Source organism: Amphiprion ocellaris, chromosome 22, assembly GCF_022539595.1.
Source record: "Amphiprion ocellaris isolate individual 3 ecotype Okinawa chromosome 22, ASM2253959v1, whole genome shotgun sequence".
Taxonomy (NCBI): Eukaryota; Metazoa; Chordata; class Actinopteri; family Pomacentridae; genus Amphiprion; species Amphiprion ocellaris.
This window is the reverse complement of record NC_072787.1, coordinates 16,717,185-16,738,580: the sequence shown is the minus strand read 5'-3', so window position 1 is coordinate 16,738,580 and position 21,396 is coordinate 16,717,185. Positions and strand designations below refer to the sequence as shown.

The 21,396-nt window shown below is 37.5% G+C and overlaps 2 protein-coding genes and 1 long non-coding RNA gene across 3 annotated transcripts in view; 1 reads left to right on the top strand and 2 right to left on the bottom strand.

Annotated features, from left to right (window-relative positions):
• nck1b (NCK adaptor protein 1b) overlaps nucleotides 1–6,684 on the bottom strand; it is a 28,362-nt gene extending 21,678 nt beyond the window's left edge. Inside the window, exon 1 of the mRNA XM_023286437.3 lies at nucleotides 6,466–6,684. The gene's annotated coding sequence lies outside the window, so the exon portion shown is untranslated. The remainder of the gene's footprint in view (nucleotides 1–6,465) is intronic.
• A 2,287-nt stretch (nucleotides 6,685–8,971) lies between these two features.
• On the bottom strand, nucleotides 8,972–11,994 carry slc35g2b (solute carrier family 35 member G2b). Its single transcript, XM_023286446.3, has 2 exons — nucleotides 11,639–11,994; nucleotides 8,972–10,425 (listed from the first exon to the last, which is right to left on the bottom strand). The coding sequence occupies exon 2, from the start codon at nucleotides 10,397–10,399 to the stop codon at nucleotides 9,149–9,151; it is 1,251 nt and encodes a 416-aa protein (XP_023142214.1). The 5' UTR covers nucleotides 10,400–10,425; nucleotides 11,639–11,994; the 3' UTR covers nucleotides 8,972–9,148.
• Nucleotides 11,995–12,410: 416 nt separating this feature from the next.
• On the top strand, nucleotides 12,411–15,473 carry LOC129348013 (uncharacterized). Its single transcript, XR_008600423.1, has 3 exons — nucleotides 12,411–12,855; nucleotides 13,989–14,137; nucleotides 15,300–15,473. It is a non-coding gene; the product is annotated as an uncharacterized LOC129348013 (long non-coding RNA).
• The last annotated feature ends 5,923 nt before the right edge of the window (nucleotides 15,474–21,396 follow it).

Sequence of the window (21,396 nt, the reverse complement as noted above, 5' to 3'; positions counted from 1 at the left end):
ACCGTGGCTCATGTCCTTTGAGAACTGCCAGAGATTTACTCTCATAGCAACAACCAACAGCAAAAGTTTCAAGCTTTCTTTAAGATTAACTCCACATCAAAGGGCTGATTCCACACTCCAAATAAATCTGTGAGAAGTGTACACAAATGCCACTGTTTGAAATATGTTGCTTAGCAATTCACCCAAAAAATGCAAAATCAAGTATGACCATTCTCACCATACAATAATTTTACAAAGACAAGAGCAGTATTTATGAAGCTTATGGGAACCAAGTGTTTCCAATACCGCCACAGAGTTATACTTAACTTTAATCAAAGCCTGTTTCTTATAGAAATATATGGTAACAATTTGCTATCAACACACATCCCATCAAATCAGAGCACATTCGATGATATGAATATGTGATAAAAAAGTACATAACAACATAAATCTGTTTAAAATGTTTTCACTTCCCCATTTCACTTCACGGTTCATTATGACTGCAGTCAGGATGTTACTGTCTGGCCCACAGAGAGATGGCACTGGTGAAAATACTTGTTTTTTGTGGCTGAAAGCGAGGATAAGATGCCAAACAGCGTAACAGGACTTGTGGATTTAAAAAAAGTCTAACGCACTTATGAAAATATCTTTTTGTGTGTAGGACAAGCTGTAAGTTTCTAACATGCAAAAACAGGCCAACAACACTCAGATATGTGTGGGTGACATGAAAGTATTCTGAAGATAAAGGCTAATTTTTGAAGATGCAAAACGAACAGAATAAGCTCTCAATCACTGTTTCCAATTAAGACATTTATAGTAAATATGCAATTATTTAGAGGAACATATTAACTCAATGGAAAAGGGATGACACAGACATGAGACAAAGATGATTTTCACAGGGTCTCTCATGTGGGTGCTTTCAGAAAAAATACTGTCAACACGACTGTCAAAACGAAGTGAATTAGTGATCTGCATCAGCTCTGACAAGCCTGATCAAAGCATCCCTATCAGCAACCACAGCAAATTACTAAACCATAGAGCTTGTAAGAAGCCTACTCTTCTGTAGAACAGGCTAAATATAGAAATATCATCAGTGCTCAGCTATTTGCAAGAATTAACCGATTGTACGCCACACTCACACATTATCTAATTACCATCAATTATTTACAGTAAAAGAGCAGCCAGCAGCTAACCTTAGCAGGAGGTGATCCAGCAGGAAAATGCTTTTGTTCTACCTGTAGCAGATACCCACCAGAACATAACACCTCCATGTAAGAAAGGATCTATTTCCTCAGACCCCACCTAAATCTACAGAGCCTACACGTCTTCATCCACACCCTGAAGTTGCCAGTTGGTGCTCTGGGTGGCCTGCCCACCACGTCCAATGATGGCCACATCCAAGCAATCTGGGATCAAGGCAACAGCAAAATAAACCTTCAGGTTACCTCATAATCTTAGAGCTCCGGGGGATTTCCCAATGACTAATCCAAGTTTACAAAGCAGAAGGATTCCTAACATGAAGTACCACAGTACGATAAAGCTGTTTGTGGTTTGGTTTTGTGTGCTGTCAGACTACCTAAAAATACTAGTAGCATTAAGGAGTCAGTAAAACAGACCATGCATATAAAATGTAAATGTGACAGGGCAGTGTGCTGTAGCTATATACCTTGTTGCAGCTGCATCCTTCTGGAAAAAGCTATTGTTGCAGTCAAAATAGCAGATCATTCATTAACCGCAAGATAATAATCCCAGACAGCCTAGACAGGTAGTTGAAATGGATACGCTGGCTTCCTCTTAGTCTTCCTACATACTGACAAATACGAGCCCTTGGGTGCTGTCACAATAGGACTAAACAAGCTACTCGGGACAGAAGTCTGGGCGGGCCACGTGTTGGGACTTGTGTATGAGCATCTTGTGAGCAGGAGGCATTCCAGATTGCATGGTGATGCCACAAAAATCTGGGGTCTGCATAAATCAGCATCATCTACAAGATCTTTGATAGACAGACACGAAAAAAACATTTTCTACAGAAACCCTCACCTTTGTCCTGACTGGGCGCCACAGCCTACACACTTTATAAACACTGGGAAGACTGTTGTTCGTGAAAATGAGCTATTTCAGAATATTATCTAAGGGAATATAATTCAAGTTCTCAAGGCATTCTACTAAATACTCCCATTTGTATGGTAACTTTAGCAACCTCTTAGTAATAGTGTCAAACTGGCATTTGACAATGTATGCTATTAACTAGGATCCAAACCAGGACAAAAATTATTAAAAGCAACACAAAACCAGTTTTTAATGGGATGGTAAAATTTTAACTAAAAAGAAGTCTAACTTTGAAAGATGCAGTAATAATATTATATGTAGCTTCTAAAATCTATTTGATCTATTAGATTGTATTAGAGTTTCAAAATAATATATCTTAAAACTAATAGCTGATAGAAATCTAATAGCAAAAACATCAGTTGCCATTTGATGCTCAATTTGAGGAAGATCAAAACAAAATACCTAAAAAGCAGCCTAGAGAATCCATTATCTGACTTTCAGGTGATTGGTGGTTTGCTACATGACTGCAGTCACAAGGTCTGTTACTAACTGCTGTCAGCTTGTTTTAATTAGGTATGTGTGTTATTAGCCCACTACAACCCTTGCAAGTTGTCACCAGAAATACTTATCGGTTAAACCAGCTATTAATATACAGCTAACTGTTGCATCTAAGATGTTACAGAGCTAATCGCCACTAGAAGAGTCTGCAGCTCCCCCAGTCACTAAGCTAATGCCCGGATGTTGTAAACTAGCAGGGTGGAAAGTGGAACAGATGACCTCTCGTAAAACCAGCATGGTTTGGCAGCTTTTTGATCTAGAAAGTGAGTATCTGGGCAGTATGTGGACCGCGTCAGAAGAAACTGGCATAGAACTATTCCACTGGAGTGACGCATAACCAGCACAGGCATGTGGGCATTAACCTGCAAGGTATTTATTTTAAATGTTAATTGTTAACTTTTATTCAGTAACTTGTAGGATAATGTGCAATGTTCATATGCACAGTGCAAACTGAAACACATTTCAGCTGCAATTAAAATGTAATTTGGTTAGTGAAAAAGGCGAGTAAACATTTCAAATGGCTCTTAAATATGTGCAAAAACTCTTAGGTGAGTTTTTGACCTTACAGATGAAACGGAGTCTAATTTGGACTGTTATCTGAGTGATTTTTTTTTTATGTTTAGGCAAGTCCAGGATAAAATTTTAATTAAATGAACATTCAAATTAGTCATTAGGTACCTTTTTAGTTTTCATATTACTACTATTTTACATGTCATGGGTAAACTGTATGATTGACTGAATCTTGCTACAGAACAGATCATTGACCACATTAATAACTTGAGGTATAATTACTTTATGCAGCTTAATTATTTACTATGAATATGGTTTTAATTAGCAGATTGCCTTCCAGAAGAGACCATTCAGTGTTTCTACAGAAGATACCACGAATAATTGCTTGTCACAGCTTAAAAAAAGAAAAAAAAACATCAAGAGAAGATGGGCAGGGAAATGAAGGTGATAAACAAAGAGGCCAAATTAAAAGAGCCTATCAAGAAAACCTTAGGTGCCAGAAGCCATGGCTGAATGTCTTGATACTGATTCAGCTACTGAAAGAGTGTTCCTGTCTGACTTGCTAATGTAGCCTGGGGAGAACACTGTGGTGCACCTCAAAGCTGCACCTACTGTTGCTGCAAGAAAATTCACACAAAAAACCTAGAAGTGAGCAAACTAGAAAGTATGACTGTCCCTGAAAAGTATGCTTTCATCACGAGGGAAATTTATATTTCTGAGAAGACAATTTTGCTTTTTTAGTCAAAGCTACACAGTAACTTCTGTTATTATGAAGACAGTTGCTGATGCACCAGTACACATATCCTCCTTTTCACTTTGCCAAAACCACTGAAAGAAAACCCCGAGCCATAATCAACTAAGAAAAAACACCACTGAAACTGCACACTGCTTTTCTCTTCCATGAGGAAGTCAAATCAGTTACTCCAAATGAGAAAATAAAAGCAAATATTCTGACCGCACACAGCCATAAACCATAAGACTTTACAGAAGTGAGAAGAAATGTCATCACACTGGAAATCATTAAAAGTGAAGTGCTTGATGACTTTGCTTTTATGTGCATTAACAGTTGAACAAAGCTTTTATAAAAAGAAAATTAAAAACCTGTGTTATTCATTCCCATATTACCCTACCCATAGGTGACCTTAGTTAACATAACCTTAGAGTATCTTTGTTATTGCCTGTTCAAACATGCCTGCATGCATGGGCAGTCATTGCAAAAACTTGTCTGACAGCCAGAAAGGCAAATCATAAAGAAAAAGAGGAAACTGAAGAGAGCTTTTGAAATAACTGAGATTAGGGAGGTAACATGAGAGAAGAGACATTTGTGGTAAAGAAAAATTCCCCATTTCTCAACTTCATTAGAAGCCTAAAGCTACTTAATAGACTGGATTCCTGAGTTCGTCATTTGACTGGGAAATTTTCAGCCACATTAGTTTTTTGGCTATAATGAAATGCACAGTTGGTATTTTCCCCTAGGCTGTGAGGACAGATTTGGCTGCTGGAGGCCACTGGTAGCACACAGCCAGGCACTGGGATTGAGGCAAGGGCAGAATTTCACAAAAGATGAGATCATCACTTTACGTCCATAAGATTTCTCTCGCATAACATTCAAACTAGGGTGCCGTTAGAGGACATGTGAGTCAGCAGGAGCTACAAATAGGACACAGTGAAAGTTTAACTACAGGGGAGTTCTCAATCCTTCACATAAGCTCACAACCTGGCAGCTGACAGGTGCAAATTTTCCAAGTAGGCCGACTAATTGCCATTTTTGTATATCGAATATGAAAATAAAATGTCAGTTTTAAAGCACCCACGGCTCATAAGCATTACTTCACCTTCTTGTTCTATAAACTATGGCTATTCTCCCCATAACTCCCACAAAGAACAAGGCTACAGCTGGACCAAATGTCTCTCTTCCCTTCTCACCTCCCTGAAACCTTAAGTGTTACAATAATTACAGAAACTACTACTCAGCAGCTGCTGGTGTTTGGAAAGACACACATGGTTCCCCCCTAAAACACAGATAAAACCCTCAAGGCATAATAATCAGTTGATGGTCACACAGCATCGTTGGACAAATTTAGCAAAAGGTCACACAACTATAAGCCAACAAATATGCAGCCTTATTACCCAGTGTGTTATTCAAGTATGACATTAAGCTTGGCTTCAGTTATGCAAGGTAGAAACCATGTTAGGAGATAAACAGAGACAATGCAATTATCTCAAAATCTTGCCCAAAAACAGAAACAGTTACACGTTCGAAGTATAATTGACTTCCTCCTTCTGGTCTTCCAAGGAAGATGTGTGTTCACAGACATTTTCCCACAAGTTAGTGTCGCTCTTTGACTTAGAGCTAAACTGATCAGTCCATGGAAAGAAAATGAACCCTCAACAACTTGGACAATTGATTTTAGACTTTTTTTTTTAGCTGAAACACACAAATCCATCATTGATTTTCAGTTTCCCTGCATTCTATGTCATTGTACACAGAATATAGTTGGGTTTGGGACTGTTGGTTTGCCCAAACAAGATATTTGAAGACATTTCATTGGCATTTTGTTGCATAAATAAGTTATGGATAAAGCAATCTGTAATGCCAATGCATTACTAAAGATTCGTAGTAGGAGGTTAAACGGGAAAACAGCATGGACTGACTACAACAACCATTTAAGGTTATTAAAAACAAGTACAAGGAACCATAAGTTAATGTTAGGGAATGCCTCCATCGTGACCATGACCAAGCTGGATCTAATCAGTGCACAACAACAACCAACAACTTCAATTTCAGCTATGGTTACATCATTAAAAACACAAGGAATAGAAAATGCAATAAGACTGTAAATGCCGTGAAATGCATTATATGGGGTAACGTTAAAGGTTTCCACGCCACTGTGACTCCCGTTAAGGCGTCCTCTCCATTTTCAATCTCAGAAATAAAAGTGTTAACGTGGTGCACGACACGAAATGAAGTCTGGGCTCACGTCTAACTAGGTTGTGCTGCAGTTTTAATTTGAGCTTTCATCTTTTAACTTAAGCTTGACAGCGTGTCAGGCTGCCTAACTTTGCTAACCTGGCGAAGAAAATTCACGAGGAAAAAAAACTAGCCTTTAACGGTCACAAACATCTCGGTCGCTGGCAAACTAAGCGTTAGCCGGTTGGGTAGCAGTATGTTGGCCATGTTGGCAAGGCGACAGGCTGGTTTTGTCTGGGTTAACAGTTAGCCGTTAGCATACGTGAGCTGTAACGTTGAATTAGCCGCAGCTAGTCTGTAGCTCTCGTGAGAAACGTTAGTGCGGCAGCAAGGATCACATAGCTTCACCATCTGCGGCAGCTCAGATTCATACCCCGCTCAGTCACACCACGTCTTACCTGACTGCTGACGGCCACCTCTTCTTATCCCCTTTTGGAAATAGTTAATATGTTAAAGCGTCACGTACACTAGCACTGGATGCACACAAATGATATCCAGAGTCCTAGCTACCAGCCCGTTATTTCCCCCACTCCAAGAAGCTAGCTTAGCTGATTAGACGCTGTGCCCCGTTGGAATAGCATTTCTATATCAAAGCATGTCATTGCTCAGCAACGCAGCTAAGCTAACTAGCCGCGGCTACACAAGTAGTCCAGACCCACAAGTCCCGCCCGCTCCCACACAATTGGCTGCGGAACAGTTAACTCTCCTCTGATTGGACAAACGCGCTGTCAGTCAATAGCACTGCAGCTGCTGATGTTTTGCGGTCTCACAAGAATTCGGTGTGTTTTTTGCCTTTTGAGGGCAAAGAGTCAATATAATTACCACTGCTAAATGTTTCAAAAGAGAGATGGAGAGGGGGTTGTCATTATTGTGTGCTTGTTATTCTTATGGATTCCTAATTAATTAATTAATTAATTAATTAATTAATGTCTGGGTGTCTGAGAATCCAGGTTGTCCACAAGAAAAAATGGACTTGCACCCTCTTGGGCACATTACTCGCTGTATAATTTAGTAAAACCGATATCTACAATATATATTACTTTGTTTTAATTGGAAACAAAATAAACTAAAAGCGTATTTTCATCAAATTACTAAAATCAGATAAATTAATTGTATAAAAGTTGAGAAATTGGGTCTACACAGCATCACCATTTCCCAATTTATGACTAATGATATCTACAGCTGACAATAACATGTGCAAGTCCATGCTTCAGCAAGTATGGCCTTGACAAATGTAGTTATCATTTGTTGATAAGGTTCAATAAAAAATGCCTCGTCATACACACCATGCAACACATTCAAACACACACAAATGTACATACATTAACTCATCATCAGATTCCATTCAGGCCCCTCCTGGGAAATGATGATACATCTGATAAACATGTCTGTGGTGAAGAGAGTTGCAGAGTAATTTGGAAGGCTGTGCAGCTTGCTGCAGGATGCAATCTGTTTCCTGCTCAAACAGATGGGCCTGCTCTACGTGTATTCTGTTTTCTGCACCCAAAACCCCATCACAAAGCCAGACTATAACACAGCATGTATAGTGGATGGGAAAACCCACCAAATCTCACTTTAAAGTTTGAAAAATACATTTTAAAATATAGTAAATGACAGTTTCACTTTATTAGTAATTTATGATTGTGGCTGTAAATGAATAATAGTTGTGGTTTACTCACCATTTTATTGTCTGTGATATCACTGACAGTAGATTGTCATTACACAGACAGATTGGAGTCCATCAGCATATCCACTTTATGTGTGGTTATAGGACTGATTCCTTCCCATTTCTGTCTAAATATATTAAACCTTCAACAGTGTTATCAATTTAGAACACTTAATCAAGTGATAAACCACTAAATAATTCCTAATTTACTGTGATAAAGTAATGCTTTTGCTAATGCTCTGTCTGAGTAATGAAGTGGGCCATGAATGCCACCTGCTGGGCTGTTAGTGAAGCATGCGAGTTCTGTCAGTTTTCAGCAAGCAACATTCTTTCACCCCCTCTGCACCATCATTATATCTTTATTTCATTCCATCACTGTTGCTTTGCCTTGGGGAAATCACAGAGACTGACTCACTGGTTGGGTTTTCTAAACAGAGAAAGGAAACGTCACTGCTGAGCCACTGAATCGTCCACTGCAGAGAAAGCAGACAGTCCCACGTTGTTAAAGGGGACTTTAATTCAATACAGTGCATCTGCCTCTGGGCATTAGTTTGATATGCATCTGAAAGTAAACAGAAGCAACATCCAGGGATGCAATTGCCAGTGTTAAATATCAACCAGCTCATGGGGTTATAACACGTGAGAGGCAAGAAGACGAGCACTAAAAGATGCAATTTGTGTACAAATTATTTCTGAAAACAGTAAGAGGACTAGATTAGTGCTTTTGTTTCAATCAAATTAACATTTTCACTTGCATAAATTGGAGTCCACTTGTAGCTTTAGATTAAAAAATATAGACATGTAATGCACATGACTGAGCCTTTATCTCAATGCAAAAAGGCCATTACTCTATTATGGTATTTTGATTAAAAATATGTCTCGGTAAACAACTGATGAAGGCTGCGAAAATCAATACCAGTTATTTTATGAAACGTGGGTGGTATTTATTTTTATTCTTTCATTCATTGCACGCACTATGAATGAGTTCTTTGCTGACATTTACACAGTGTGACAAGTGTGGCAGTGTGACAACACAGGGATACACCACACCTTGTTGATGTTATGATTTTACACTGCCACTCACAAGACCAGATTCAATATGCTCGGTATTATTTGAAATGTCGGAGCATAGTAAATCACACAAATTAAATTCACTCTTGTTTTTTTTTTTTTTGTTTTTTTTTGCAGAATTTTTGGTCCGTGACACAATTTGACATTAAAACAGAACTATCAGGGGATATGTTCACCATATTACATTTGTCTTTTATTTCACACACAAATATTAAGACATTAGTTACACAACTGGCACTCTTTCGACAACACAACAATACAAAAATCATCAGATGAAGATCCAGACATTCTTTAAATTGCACACCCAAGCAACACTGTAAACAAATAGACTGACAGATCTTAATTTATTTGATGGGCGAGTCTAGGATCTCTTGATAATCCTGCCGAATGGCCCTGCTCACCCTGTACAGCTTGACTCCTGTCAGCGTGAACACGCTGATCATGATCACCAGGCCTCCAATGACGTCATACACAGACGGGATCATCCTCAGAACAATGAGCTGGAGAAACATGGCAACCACGATCTCAAGGTGCTGCACGGTGCTAACTAAGGCTGGATGAAATTTATTCAGAGCATAGTAGACTCCGAGAAATGCCACGGTGGAGCAGATACAGATCCCAATTAAATAGCCCCATGTCTCTCCGTCCAGAGGAATGATGGGCTCCTGCATGATAAACATGGTGGAAGCCCCCCACACCGTGCCCGTCCAGCCGAAGGTAAAGAGTGCTGTCCACATGCTGACGCGCTCCTTAATGGCTCTGTAGACGATCATGGAGAGGGCAGCAGTCAAGCCGGCCATTACTGTCATCGTGTAGCCAAAGGCCTCTTTCCAAAACCCCAGCCTGGACTTCTCCTCATCCGCCACATTTGGCACCATGACCAGGCACAGACCGAACACACTCCCCACCACCGTGACCACATCTGTGTAGCCCAGCCTCTCATCCAGCAGCAAGAAGGCCAGTATTGCACTGAAGACTGTGGTGGAGGCGCGCCACATGATGGTGCCATTGCTGGGTGGTACTATGGCGAAGGACGTGTAGGCGCAGGTGATTGAGATGACGTTGCAAACACCGTAGAAGAAGAGACGCAGTCGGTAGCCCTTAGGACCGAAAGGGGCCTCGTGGTAGTAGAAGACTACTAAAATGGACAGCACTTGGATCACAGAGCGGATGAAGAGCAGCTCAAGAGAGGGAACTTTAGAGCGGTCGGCTGCTAAACGAGTAATCAGCGCCACACAACCATGAGCCACCGCCGCCCCAAACAAGGCCATCCAGGTCACCCTGGAGGCCAAGACATTCGCTTCGCCGAAGCTAGCCAGCTGGCCCCCAACTCCCTTGTCTCTTTGCACACTTGGCTGCTTAGGCTGGGTCTCCATGGTTCCAAAGAAAGTCCTGCCCCCTTTGCTGTCTGACACCAGTCTCTTTCCCACATTTGCTTCTGCGAAGGTGCCAAAGTCCTCAAAAGAGGGTGCATCATCGTACCCTTCATCACCAGGCTGGGGGAAGTGGGTGGCGTATTTCACTGTTACTGTGTTGGGGTGAATCTTAACCCGCTTTTTTGATCCGTACTGGAGCGAGGATGAGGATACATCCATGTTTTCTAGGTGTCAAATGAGGCAATCTGAAAAAATGAAGTGAAAATAATTACAGTGCAACAATATATAAATGGCATTCAAATATTATTGCTGCATGGTCTGATCTTAATTTCTCTAATTAGTCCGAAAAGATACTTTCCCCAACAGAGAAAACCCCATTTGCATAATTCATCACTCGCTTTTACCATATCCATCTCCCCCACACCCACACAAATACAAAATCCACAGATGAAACACACACAAGTCACCTCTATGACACCTTTAAATGCTGCCAAGCCTTACACTCACTGTTACACTCAGTGTTATGTTACTTCTATATATATACATCTATATCTCCCATGTGAGCTCATATAAGCCAAGCAGCAAGCATTCTGAGGCTGATGCAGTCTGATGGGGATGAAATTACATAACAAGAATCCACAGAGGGGATGATACATGAATGTGGGCCACTTATGAGATGAATGGAGTCGCACACCATAAATAAGCAAGCCCTGTATAAAGCACTGAGTGTAAGGGTTAAATGGTGCTGAAGAGTTTGAATGGTCCTTTCAGTCATGAGAGATTTCTGTTTTCTTTAAATAGCAACAAGATTTGAATTGAGGAGATGATTACAGAATATTGTCAAAAAAAGCATTCAGTTTGATCTAAAAAATAAAAGCGCTGGAGATATTAAGAGCAGACAGAGTTGTTAGTACTGTTATTATTTTCTAGAATCACTCTTACTACATTCATTTTGGCAAAACCTTAAACCAGCATAAATAGAAACCACAAGGGGGCAGATTAATACTCTTATTTGCCTCCTCTCCTCTAACAGAGTTGCTCCTCCTTTTTGAAATATACATAAATATAACTTCATCGCTGATAATTAAAGGCAGTGGTATGCATGTTAGGGATGGAGATAGTCAGAATAGAATATATATTTTGTTTCTGGGAGCATAAATGAAGATGAAATCAAGGCTTTTTGACGCTCAAAACGAATAAAACGATGACTTATAATTGTATTTTTAGCAGGTAAAAGCAGTGAAAACGTTTGTTCACCAATTTCAGAGAATAAAATGTTGCTTTCGATGATCATTTAGAATAGTAAATGCAGGATTAATGCAGTGTGAGTTACTAATTTAGTTAAAATTGGGTGAAAATTGACTGATACTTGTATTTTTTTTAAAAAGACGGTCCTATTAGAGGGGTTTGCATTTTTGCTAGTGTGCAAGAGAAATATAATATCAATAAACGTCTTACCTTTTCTTCCTTAAATAGTTCCTATTGGTGCAAAAACCCGTGTTTGTGTCATAAAAGAAGATTTCGTCGGATTTCTTGATCCTTACATGTGCTCATCTGCAGCTGCCATTTCCCCATCTTTCCCTCCTCGAGTGGAGAAGCTCAGTGCAGCTGATTTTTGTTCGATGGACTCCGCTTGTGCTGCTGATGAAGCTGAAGCTGCTGTTGCTGAGGCGGATGATGATGATGATGAAGAAGAAGAAGAGGAAGAAGCTGAACGGGGGGAGGAGGAGGAGGCGAAAAGAGGGGAGAGAAGCAACTGTCACTGTCACAGCCAGCGGTTTTCTCCCTCTCCTCCTTCCCACCTCAGACTCGTTCATATTCGTCATCCCTCAGGAGACGAAGAAACAAAAAACACCCAGGGATGTGCATCGGTCAGTAATCATCATCATCATCATCATACATAACATTAAATCACATGCGTTTTAACAGGGACACTTTGGACGTTCCTTTCTGAATGAATTATGGACAGATGGAAGAAATGTAAAACTGCAAATGCTTCTGTGTCCCATCTGGGTCCGTGTACGGATCTGGTAATTTGATTTCCGTTCTGAAACGGGTATTGAAAAACAAAAATGGAGTGGTTATTTGATTTTCGTTTTAAAATACAAAAATTAAAATTGAAATACAAGGCGTTTTTCCTTTTCATGATCAAAAAGGGATATACGATTTTAAAAAAATGCTTTTATTTTCGTTTTATATTTAGAATAACAAGAAAATAAAATCAATAAGAGACAGAAACGAAAAAAGGTCAGTTTTTTCATTTTCTGAGACCGGAAGTGGTCATCAGCAAGTGTGGAGCCAAACAGAGTACGGTGCATAGACTGTATATACATTTTTTCGTTAGTTTTCATGGTCAAAATGAGAGATCAGGTTGCCGATCTTAAAATAAATTAATATTGACTTTTTTATAGATCGTTACAGTTTTGCGAAGCCAGGGGGCGGGACTACTTGATTGACAGTCCGGTCTGGAATGATTGACAGGTCCTATGGAGGAGGAAGCGGAGACTCTGCTCTCCTCGTTTGGATTAATTCTGATATAATAACTGTTGGTTTATTTATCGGTGCAGCAGCAGAACATTTTCCACAGACAGTTTTCCTGCCCGTTGGCTTGTTTTAACCAGTTTCTGCCTTCGGCTGATTCTACCAGCAGACACTGAAAGGACTCTAATAGTTCGGTAAGTAAATGTTTATTTTCGTATTGGTGCCGCTTTTAATGCACTTTATATGCAGCTTTAGTATCAGATGTAATGTGTGCCATGCACTCCAGATGTTGGTGGAGTTTGTATCAGTGTGTGTTGACCAGAGAAGAAAGTTAGCATAGTAAATATTAGCTTTAACGTTAGCGATGCTAACGGAGCTAGCTGCTCAACCGTAGCCTGATTAAAGCTAACGTAGCATCAAGCTAATGTGTTGAGTTTCATGTAAACAGCTGAAGTGTGTTGTGTTCCTGTAATGTGGTTCATTAAGTTCATAAAACTGTGGCTGGTTGACATTAATGTAACGTTCAGGAAACTTAAATGTGATTAAAACAGTAAAGTTAATGTTCTAGTTGTCAGTAATCGGCTTTAATTTGACACTAAAACAGACTGATAGTTTTAAATGACATCAGTTTCATTAATTTGTTGAAAATTGTCTCATTTGTTGTTGTGATGTTGCTGCTGATTCATTAAAATCAGATGATCCTTGTTGAAGATACATTTAGTTCTAGTATCAGAAGTACAAGAAGGAAAATGGAAGTTTAGTTCTGCTACATCAAAGATTTCAGGAATAAAATAACTAATTGAGTCTTTATGCCTCAAACTTTATTTTACAATAAAAAAATAATGAAATAATCACAGATAATAAAATATAAATAGCAGAGAAAACCTGAGAGAATAATTTCCTGAGAAGTCTGTGAAGGAAAAGCAGCTTTTTATCCTGAAAGATCAGAATCAGCTCCAACATCTGCATCTGACAGCATCAAGTCAACCAGAAAGAAAAGAAAAAAGAAAGTGACTTCTTTCTGATCACATCTGTTCTGCTGCTAACAGTCTGCTGCTGCTCACATTCTTCACATTTATAGTCCACTTTTAAAAGTTCAGCAGACAGGTGCTCTGCTTTGGAGTGTGACGATGTCGTCGGTGATGTGGAGAATGAAGTTTCCGTTTCACTCACAGCGTGCTTTAGGGCGCTGGGGTCGGACTTGATGTTTGAAATACTGATCGACAGCTCAGATTTAACTGTCTGTAGTTCCATTTTGATGGGTATTAAACTTTCTTTCAAAGCCGACAGGAGCTGGGTCTTTAAAATAACCGCTGTCTCGTTACAGAGTGAAAGTAGCAGTTCCTCCTTAAGGTCAGAGATTGCAGCATCTGAGGGCCTCTTCAAAAGAAGATGTAGTTGATGAAGGCGTTCTGGAGCAGGACCAGAAAGACCACGACCAAGCAGCCTTGAGATCTTAGGCAGCGTCTCCCTCAGGTGGGTGTCAACGGTGTTCACGGTCAGCTCTGTGGTAATCCTGTCAAAAAACAAAACAGAAAAAAATCTAGATTATAAATCAACATGTAACCAAAGCGCTCTGTATATAATACCATAGTATGGGATGTAATTCAGGAAATGTCAAAGTATAGTATACTTTTCAAGAATAACATAGTATGGCCTGTAGTTCATAGTATAGCTTGGCAAAAAAAAAAAAAAACATAGATTATTATGTGGTTCAAAAAGTGCAAAATGATAGGATGTTGCCTAAAATTGTCATGTATGATATGTGGTTCAAAAGATGTCATAGTGCAGTATATTGTCAAAGTCGTATGTTTTTCAAGAAAACATCAGAGTATAATATGTCGTCTAAAAAATGCCATAGAATAATATTTCATTGCACAAGTAAAAGTATAGTAATTTTTAAAACTGTTTAAATTCTTATAATATGTTGCTAAAAAACAAAAAAAAACAAAGACAAAAAAAAATTGTCACAGTAATATGTCAATTTAAAAAGCCTATAGTATAGAGTGTCGCCCAACAAACGTCATAGTATAGCATGTCGCTCTAAAAATGTCATAGTATAGCATGTCACTCTAAAAACGTCATAGTATAGCATGTCGCTCTAAAAACGTCATAGTATAGCATGTCGCTCTAAAAATGTCATAGTATAGCATGTTGCTCTAAAAATGTCATAGTATAGCATGTCACTCTAAAAACGTCATAGTATAGCATGTCACTCTAAAAACGTCATAGTCTAGCATGTCGCTCTTGAAACGTCGTAGTATAGCCTTTAGTCCACAAAACGTTGTTATGTCCCGGCTGTCTGAAGTAGGTGAGGAGCAACACCAAAACAGTCCAAACGCTGGTTTCCAGAGGGTTAGACGAGTATTTATTTGAAAGAGGACGTTTACAACAACAGAACATGTGAGGGGGTTAAAAGCAAATGGGTGGTAGTAAAAGAAAAATAAATAAACAGAATTAAAAGTGACCTTCATGTTGACATTGATGGGCATTCCAACCAGGAACAAAGTAAAAGATAATAAATACGAAAAAAAAACCTCTTCCTGTTCACCTCTTCAAGCCCAAAAACACACCGCAGTAGCACCCTAAACTAAAACTACCAATGGGTTTCCTGTTTTCCTTTCTGAACAAGTCAAAGGTCCCTCTCTATCTCCCCACACATCCACCAACCACTGGAACACATCTCCAAAGTTCTGCCAGGCCAGCTCAGCTTCCCTTCAGAAGAAGTTCCACCAGATGAAGGAGCCTTTTGAGAGGCAGCTGGCATCGCTCACCCTGAATGCAGCCGTCTGCTGTCTGATAGTTTTCCTCATTGTAGTCTTCAATAAAGTCTTTTTCCTCATGTCAGGATGTGGTGAGACTCTTTTCAGTCTCTGCAGACGTCCCTCATTGTGCATCTCCAGAGAAGAAACAGAAAAACTGGTCACTGCTTCAGCATCACAAATGCTCTCCAGCATTGAGAGTGTTTTAGGAATTCATTCATTGTGTTGTGAACTTTGAAGGAGCAGAAACTTTACAGCTGCCAAAGAGCTCCAATTCTGGATGTTTTAGGAAATGAAGTTCATCAAATGAACACTTGATTTTTGCTGATAACTCATTAAATTACTGAAGAAATCTAGCATAAAAACCTGTAAACTCAGGCAGCTTTTGTTAAAGTTTGTCTATAATTCTATCATCATGTTCTGGAACCAGGACTCAAATCAGATACTTGTGTGTTTCTGTATTTAAGGCCTGAGGTTTGAACGTACAGCAGAGGATTAGAAAGGAGTGATTTTAATGTTTAAATCTGTCCAGTAAATGTTTGGAGTAAAAATGATTAAAATTTTGATTTAGATAGATTTGTGTCAGATAATATTGTAGAGTCTCACTTAAATATATCCAAATGAATTCAGTGTATTTACATTTTATAGAATAGTTTATTTCTTAATCTCAATACTGTAGGGTCTGACCCTAAATATTATAATAATGGTGTAAATTTAAATAAATAATATTGTAGTGCAGAGTCATAAACTTTAGTCAGCTAAACTTACATAATATCACTGCACAATCTTAACCTGAACATTCATATTACTGAGGAAAATTTCCATAAATCCTGATAGAGTCTTATCTGGAATATGTCTAACATGAATCTTTTTGTATTGTGCTGATAAACAACAATAACCTGACTTTCAGATAATATTTATTGTCTGTGATTGTGAGACTAAATTCCTCCACATTCTATAACTTTACTAGCAGCTGTAGGAATAAATAAAAATAAAATCTGTTCATTTCCACATTATGCACATTTATTTATTCTTAACATCTCAGACTGAATGGTAGCTGGCAGTAAAAACAAACTCATCTGCTGGACTGAATTTCCCAAAATGCAAACATGGACAGAATTTAACACTCATGTATTCATGGCAACGCTAAAGTTTTTGCTTCTTACCAAAGTTCACAACACAAGTAAAGACTTAACATTTGTAAACAGAACAAAAACGTATCGACAAAGTTTTCTGTTAGAGTTTGTGTTCTTCTAAGTTTAAATCCAAGATTTTAAATACTTTCATTTCCTGCAAATGAATATCTACTCCAAATGTCTCACTAATAATCATTATCAGCCTTAAAAACCAACAAAACACCCCTTTATACTCGACCACACTTAGTACAGTCCGGTTCCCCCTTCTATAAATCTGCTTGGAATCGTCCACTTCCTGTTTGTCAAAGTGGCCTTCTACCTGGACAGGTTTTGTTGGAGCTCATGCAACAAACATTTTGGGTAACTGCACTTTAATATGGATGGATGACACTGAATTAGAGTCTGTTTTAATGAGACTGAGTTAAGATGTGTAGCTCTGTCATTAAATAGGAAATTATTTCTCAGAATTCACAGAGAAAAGTCTGAAATGTTTGCTAGGTTAGCGTCCCACATGTTCTTTGGCTCAGCTAAAGCTAACTCTCTCCAACTTCTGGATCTCTTGAGTTGCTTGTTGTTAAAATATCTTGCTGTTAATGCTAAAGCTCAGGAAGTCTGAGATGTTTGTTCAAAATAAGCTCATTCTCAAGTCTTATCTGAACTGTCCTCTTTTGTTTAAACTTTCCCTAAACTTAGGAGTTAATGACAGAGCAGCACATCCAGACTCACACTCATTTATGTAGAGATTAAACTTCAGTGTAATTCATTGATGTTAAAGTGCAGTTTTTCAAATGTTTGTTGCACATGCTCCCGACCAAACCAGTCCAAGTGGAAGACAAAGTGAAGAGAAAGCTCCAGAGGATGAATATCACACATTTACATTGGAAATAAATGTCTTTTAATTAGACATTGTCATGCAAAAGTTGGATTTCCCTTTAATGATGTTCAAATCTTTGAGTGTTTTGTTGATGATGGTTTCTAAATGTTTTTTGACACTCGGCCCCAAAGATTAAAACTTTCTACGGCTCACAAGCTGCAACAATTCACACATTATCAACTATCTTTCTGACTAAACTAAGATAAAAAGTGAAAAACTGCCTGATTCCTGCATCATGAATGTCAATCTTTTTGGTTTTTATGCCAGTAAACTGAATATATTTGGGTTTGACATTTTATAAACTAAAACAAGAAGTGAATTACTGGAGAAAACAATCAACAGATTAATGGACAAAGAAAATGTGTTTTCCAACATATATGTCTGAATTACTCCAACATTACAAGATACATACAATTTTAATTCAATTTTAATTATATAACACCAATTACAGGTCAAATTGTCTCAAGACACTTTATTTTTAGATTTTTTTGTCATTTAAAATATGACAGTAAGAAATTTAAACCTCTTGACTAATCCAATTTATTATTTGATTTTTAAGAGACTAATCGACAAAATAAGTTTCTCCACTAAAACTAATAAACATGAGGTCAAATAGAAGGAAGAGTTTTAAATACTGCAGTCCCACGATGACAAGAATAAAGTTTGTCAACAAAAGCTAAATCTGCTGGTGGATTCCATGAAAGTCCTAATAAATGATAATAAAGTGTGATACTAAAGGTTTGTGGTGCTAAAAATCTCCAAGTAAAGATATCAAGTTGAACATCTGGATGGAGGTTGATAAAAGTTGATCTCCCTTCATTTCTTCTGGAGTCGACTCCATGGATTTCATGGATGGTGGTTAAAGACCTGCTCTTCTAGTGGTCTTCCTTCTAGTCGCTTTAAAAAGTCAGTCCATCCTGGCCGACTTCAACACCTCTTCATGACAACTTGTTCTGCCTCCGACCTCGTGGAAACTCAAGAAACTCGGGAAAACCCGTCGAGACTCGAAGAACTCGTGGAGACTCGAAGAACTCGTCGGGCGGGGGAAGGTGTGGTCGGTGGTGGTGGGAGGTGGGGGAGTAGAGGGGGGAGGCCGCCACCCACCTCCCCGCCTACTCTCCGCCCTGACTCCACCCAGACTCCGCCTTGGCTCCACCTATGTGGTGACTTGAGAAACTACGATGACAAAGGGACGACGAAATTATGCTATTTTATCTGATCTGTAGCTCAGTGAGTTAAGGATGTGCCTATGGAGCGGCAGGTCGCTGGTTCAAGACCAGACCCTTCTTAAACTTTATCAAAATCCTGACAAAGACAAAGAAAGAAAACTGCCGGTGGCGGGTCTCGAACCTGCGACCCTCCGCTTGGGAGTCTTCTTCTTATCCCCCTGAGCTACTCGCTCAGATACAAATTCTTCTTTTTTTTGCGCATTTATCATCTATTTTTTGTCGTTTTCGAGTTTTTTTTTAACTTGGGTCTCAACTCGACCGTTTTTCTCAGGAGGTTGGACTTCAGCCTTTGTGCTGGAGGGTGGAACCCTCACTTCCAAGACTTTCCAAAGCCTCCACACCTCCCGAGTCCTCAGGACCTGAGCTTTCACACAGTCTGAGGGCTGAAATTTTCTAAGTCCCACAGTAGTTCTCTGTTAGATTGAACTTTCGGACAGTCCAAGGACTGATATCTTCTAAGTCCCACAGTACTTCTCTGTTAGTTTGAACCTTCAGACAGTCTGAGGACTGAAATTTTCTAAGTTCCTGAGTAGTTCTCTGTTAGTTTGAACCTTCAGACAGTCCAAGGACTGATATCTTCTAAGTTCCTGAGTAGTTCTCTGTTAGTTTGAGCTTTTCGACAGTCTGAGGACTGAAATTTTTAAAGTTTCTCAGTACTTCTCTGCTAGTTTGAACTTTCTGGTTAACAGAAGCCTTAAAACTTGTGACCATGAGTCTTGATTTCACATTTAGACCATCGATCTGAGTTCTTCTCAGACCTTCACCTGTGTGTTTTTAGAAATCCTGAACAAACTTTGATTCTCTTCACTGAACAGTAAAGTTTTTGACAATCAGAAGGTAACATTAGTTTGATCAATGCCTTCAACTACTAGTAGACTTTATCTGGAAAGCAGTTTTCTGAAATGAGTTCTTAGTAAATCTGTCTACAATCAAACCAAGAACATAGAAAGAGGAAATATTTGAAGAAACAACTCGATGTTTTCATTTCAGACTAGAAAACACTTCGACGTTTATCTGTTTTTGCTCTTTTTGATCGTTTGTTTCTTCTGTTTAATTTGATCTTCTAAAGTCTAAATGGTGTCTTTTCAAATGTTTTGTCTTTAGTTTGATTCTTAAACGTTTAGTTTTGCTCTTTTCTCATCTTATATTCTTTTCTAATGTCTGATTTGATTTCCAAATGTTTTGTCTTTTTCATGTTTAATTGTTGTTTTTTCAAATGTTTTATCGGCTTGTTTGAATTTTTTTTCTTTCCCAATATTTAATTTTTCGATTAAATCTTTAAGGTTTTTCTTTTTAAATGTTTTACCACCTTTTAATGTTTAATTTTCTTTTTAAATGCTCCATTGTATTTTCTGCTTAATTATCTCATTCGATATTTTGTCAGTTTAATATTATTTAATTGTATTTAAAGTTTACTTTTATTAAACTGACAAAATATCGAATGAGATAATTAAGCACAATACAAAACATGTACGTATATTAAACAAAATTTTTAAAATAACATTATTCAAAATTACAGAGAACATATTCTAGATAATTACACATTTAAGAAACACTTTTTAAACCAGAATAATATTAAACATTTAAAAAAAATACAAAACATTAGATTGTTAAACCTTAAAAAAATACTTTTTAAACAAGAATAATATTAAACATATAAAAAAAATACAAAACATTAAATTAGATTGTTAAACCTTTAAAAAATACTTTTTAAACAAGAATAATATTACACATTTAAAAAAATACAAAACATTAGATTGTTAAACCTTAAAAAAATACTTTTTAAACAAGAATAATATTAAACATATAAAAAAATACAAAACATTAAATTAGATTGTTAAACCTTTAAAAAATACTTTTTAAACAAGAATAATATTAAACATTTAAAAAAATACAAAACATTAAATTAGATTGTTAAACCTTTAAAAAATGCTTTTTAAACAAGAATAATATTAAGCATTTAAAAAAATACAAAACATTAAATTAGATTGTTAAACCTTTAAAAAATACTTTTTAAACAAGAATAATATTAAACATTTAAAAAAATACAAAACATTAGATTGTTAAACCTTTAAAAAAATACTATTTTTAAACAAGAATAATATTAAACATTAAAAAAATATAAAACATTAAATTAGAATGTTAAACCTTTAAAAAAAATACTTTTTAAACAAGAATAATATTAAACATTAAAAAATATAAAACATTAAATTAGAATGTTAAACCTTTAAAAAATACTTTTTTAACAAGAATAATATTACACATTTAAAAAAATACAACATATTTTTAGATAATTACACATTTAAAAAATACTTTTTAAACAAAATTTTTTTTTTAGTTTTATTGTATTTTTTCCCCCTTTCATTTAATTGCTTTTTGTTATGTAGTTTATTTCTTTAAACCTCTTTTTCTGTCAAGATTTTAACCCCAACCTTAAAAATGAAGCAAACCCTTAAATCACATTGAAAATAGTTCTGTTGTCACAATCATGAGTTAGTCAATTATTCAGTTTATCAATCAAACTTTATTTGTTTAGCACCTTTTACACAGATGACAAAACTAAACAAGCAAAGAGAAAAAACTATGCTAAAACTACGATTAAAACTCAAAACCATTAAAAAAAAAGATTTAGCATGGTAATAAAATCTGTTGTGTCCAGGGGATGGAGGGAGTTTATTGAAGTCTTCTTGGGCTCACATGGGAAATCATTTAAAATATAAACTTGATATTCGGT

What these genes read in the sequence shown, in the direction of transcription:
- slc35g2b (XM_023286446.3), bottom strand. Translation starts at nt 10,399, where the DNA reads ATGGATGTATCCTCATCCTCGCTCCAGTACGGATCAAAAAAGCGGGTT.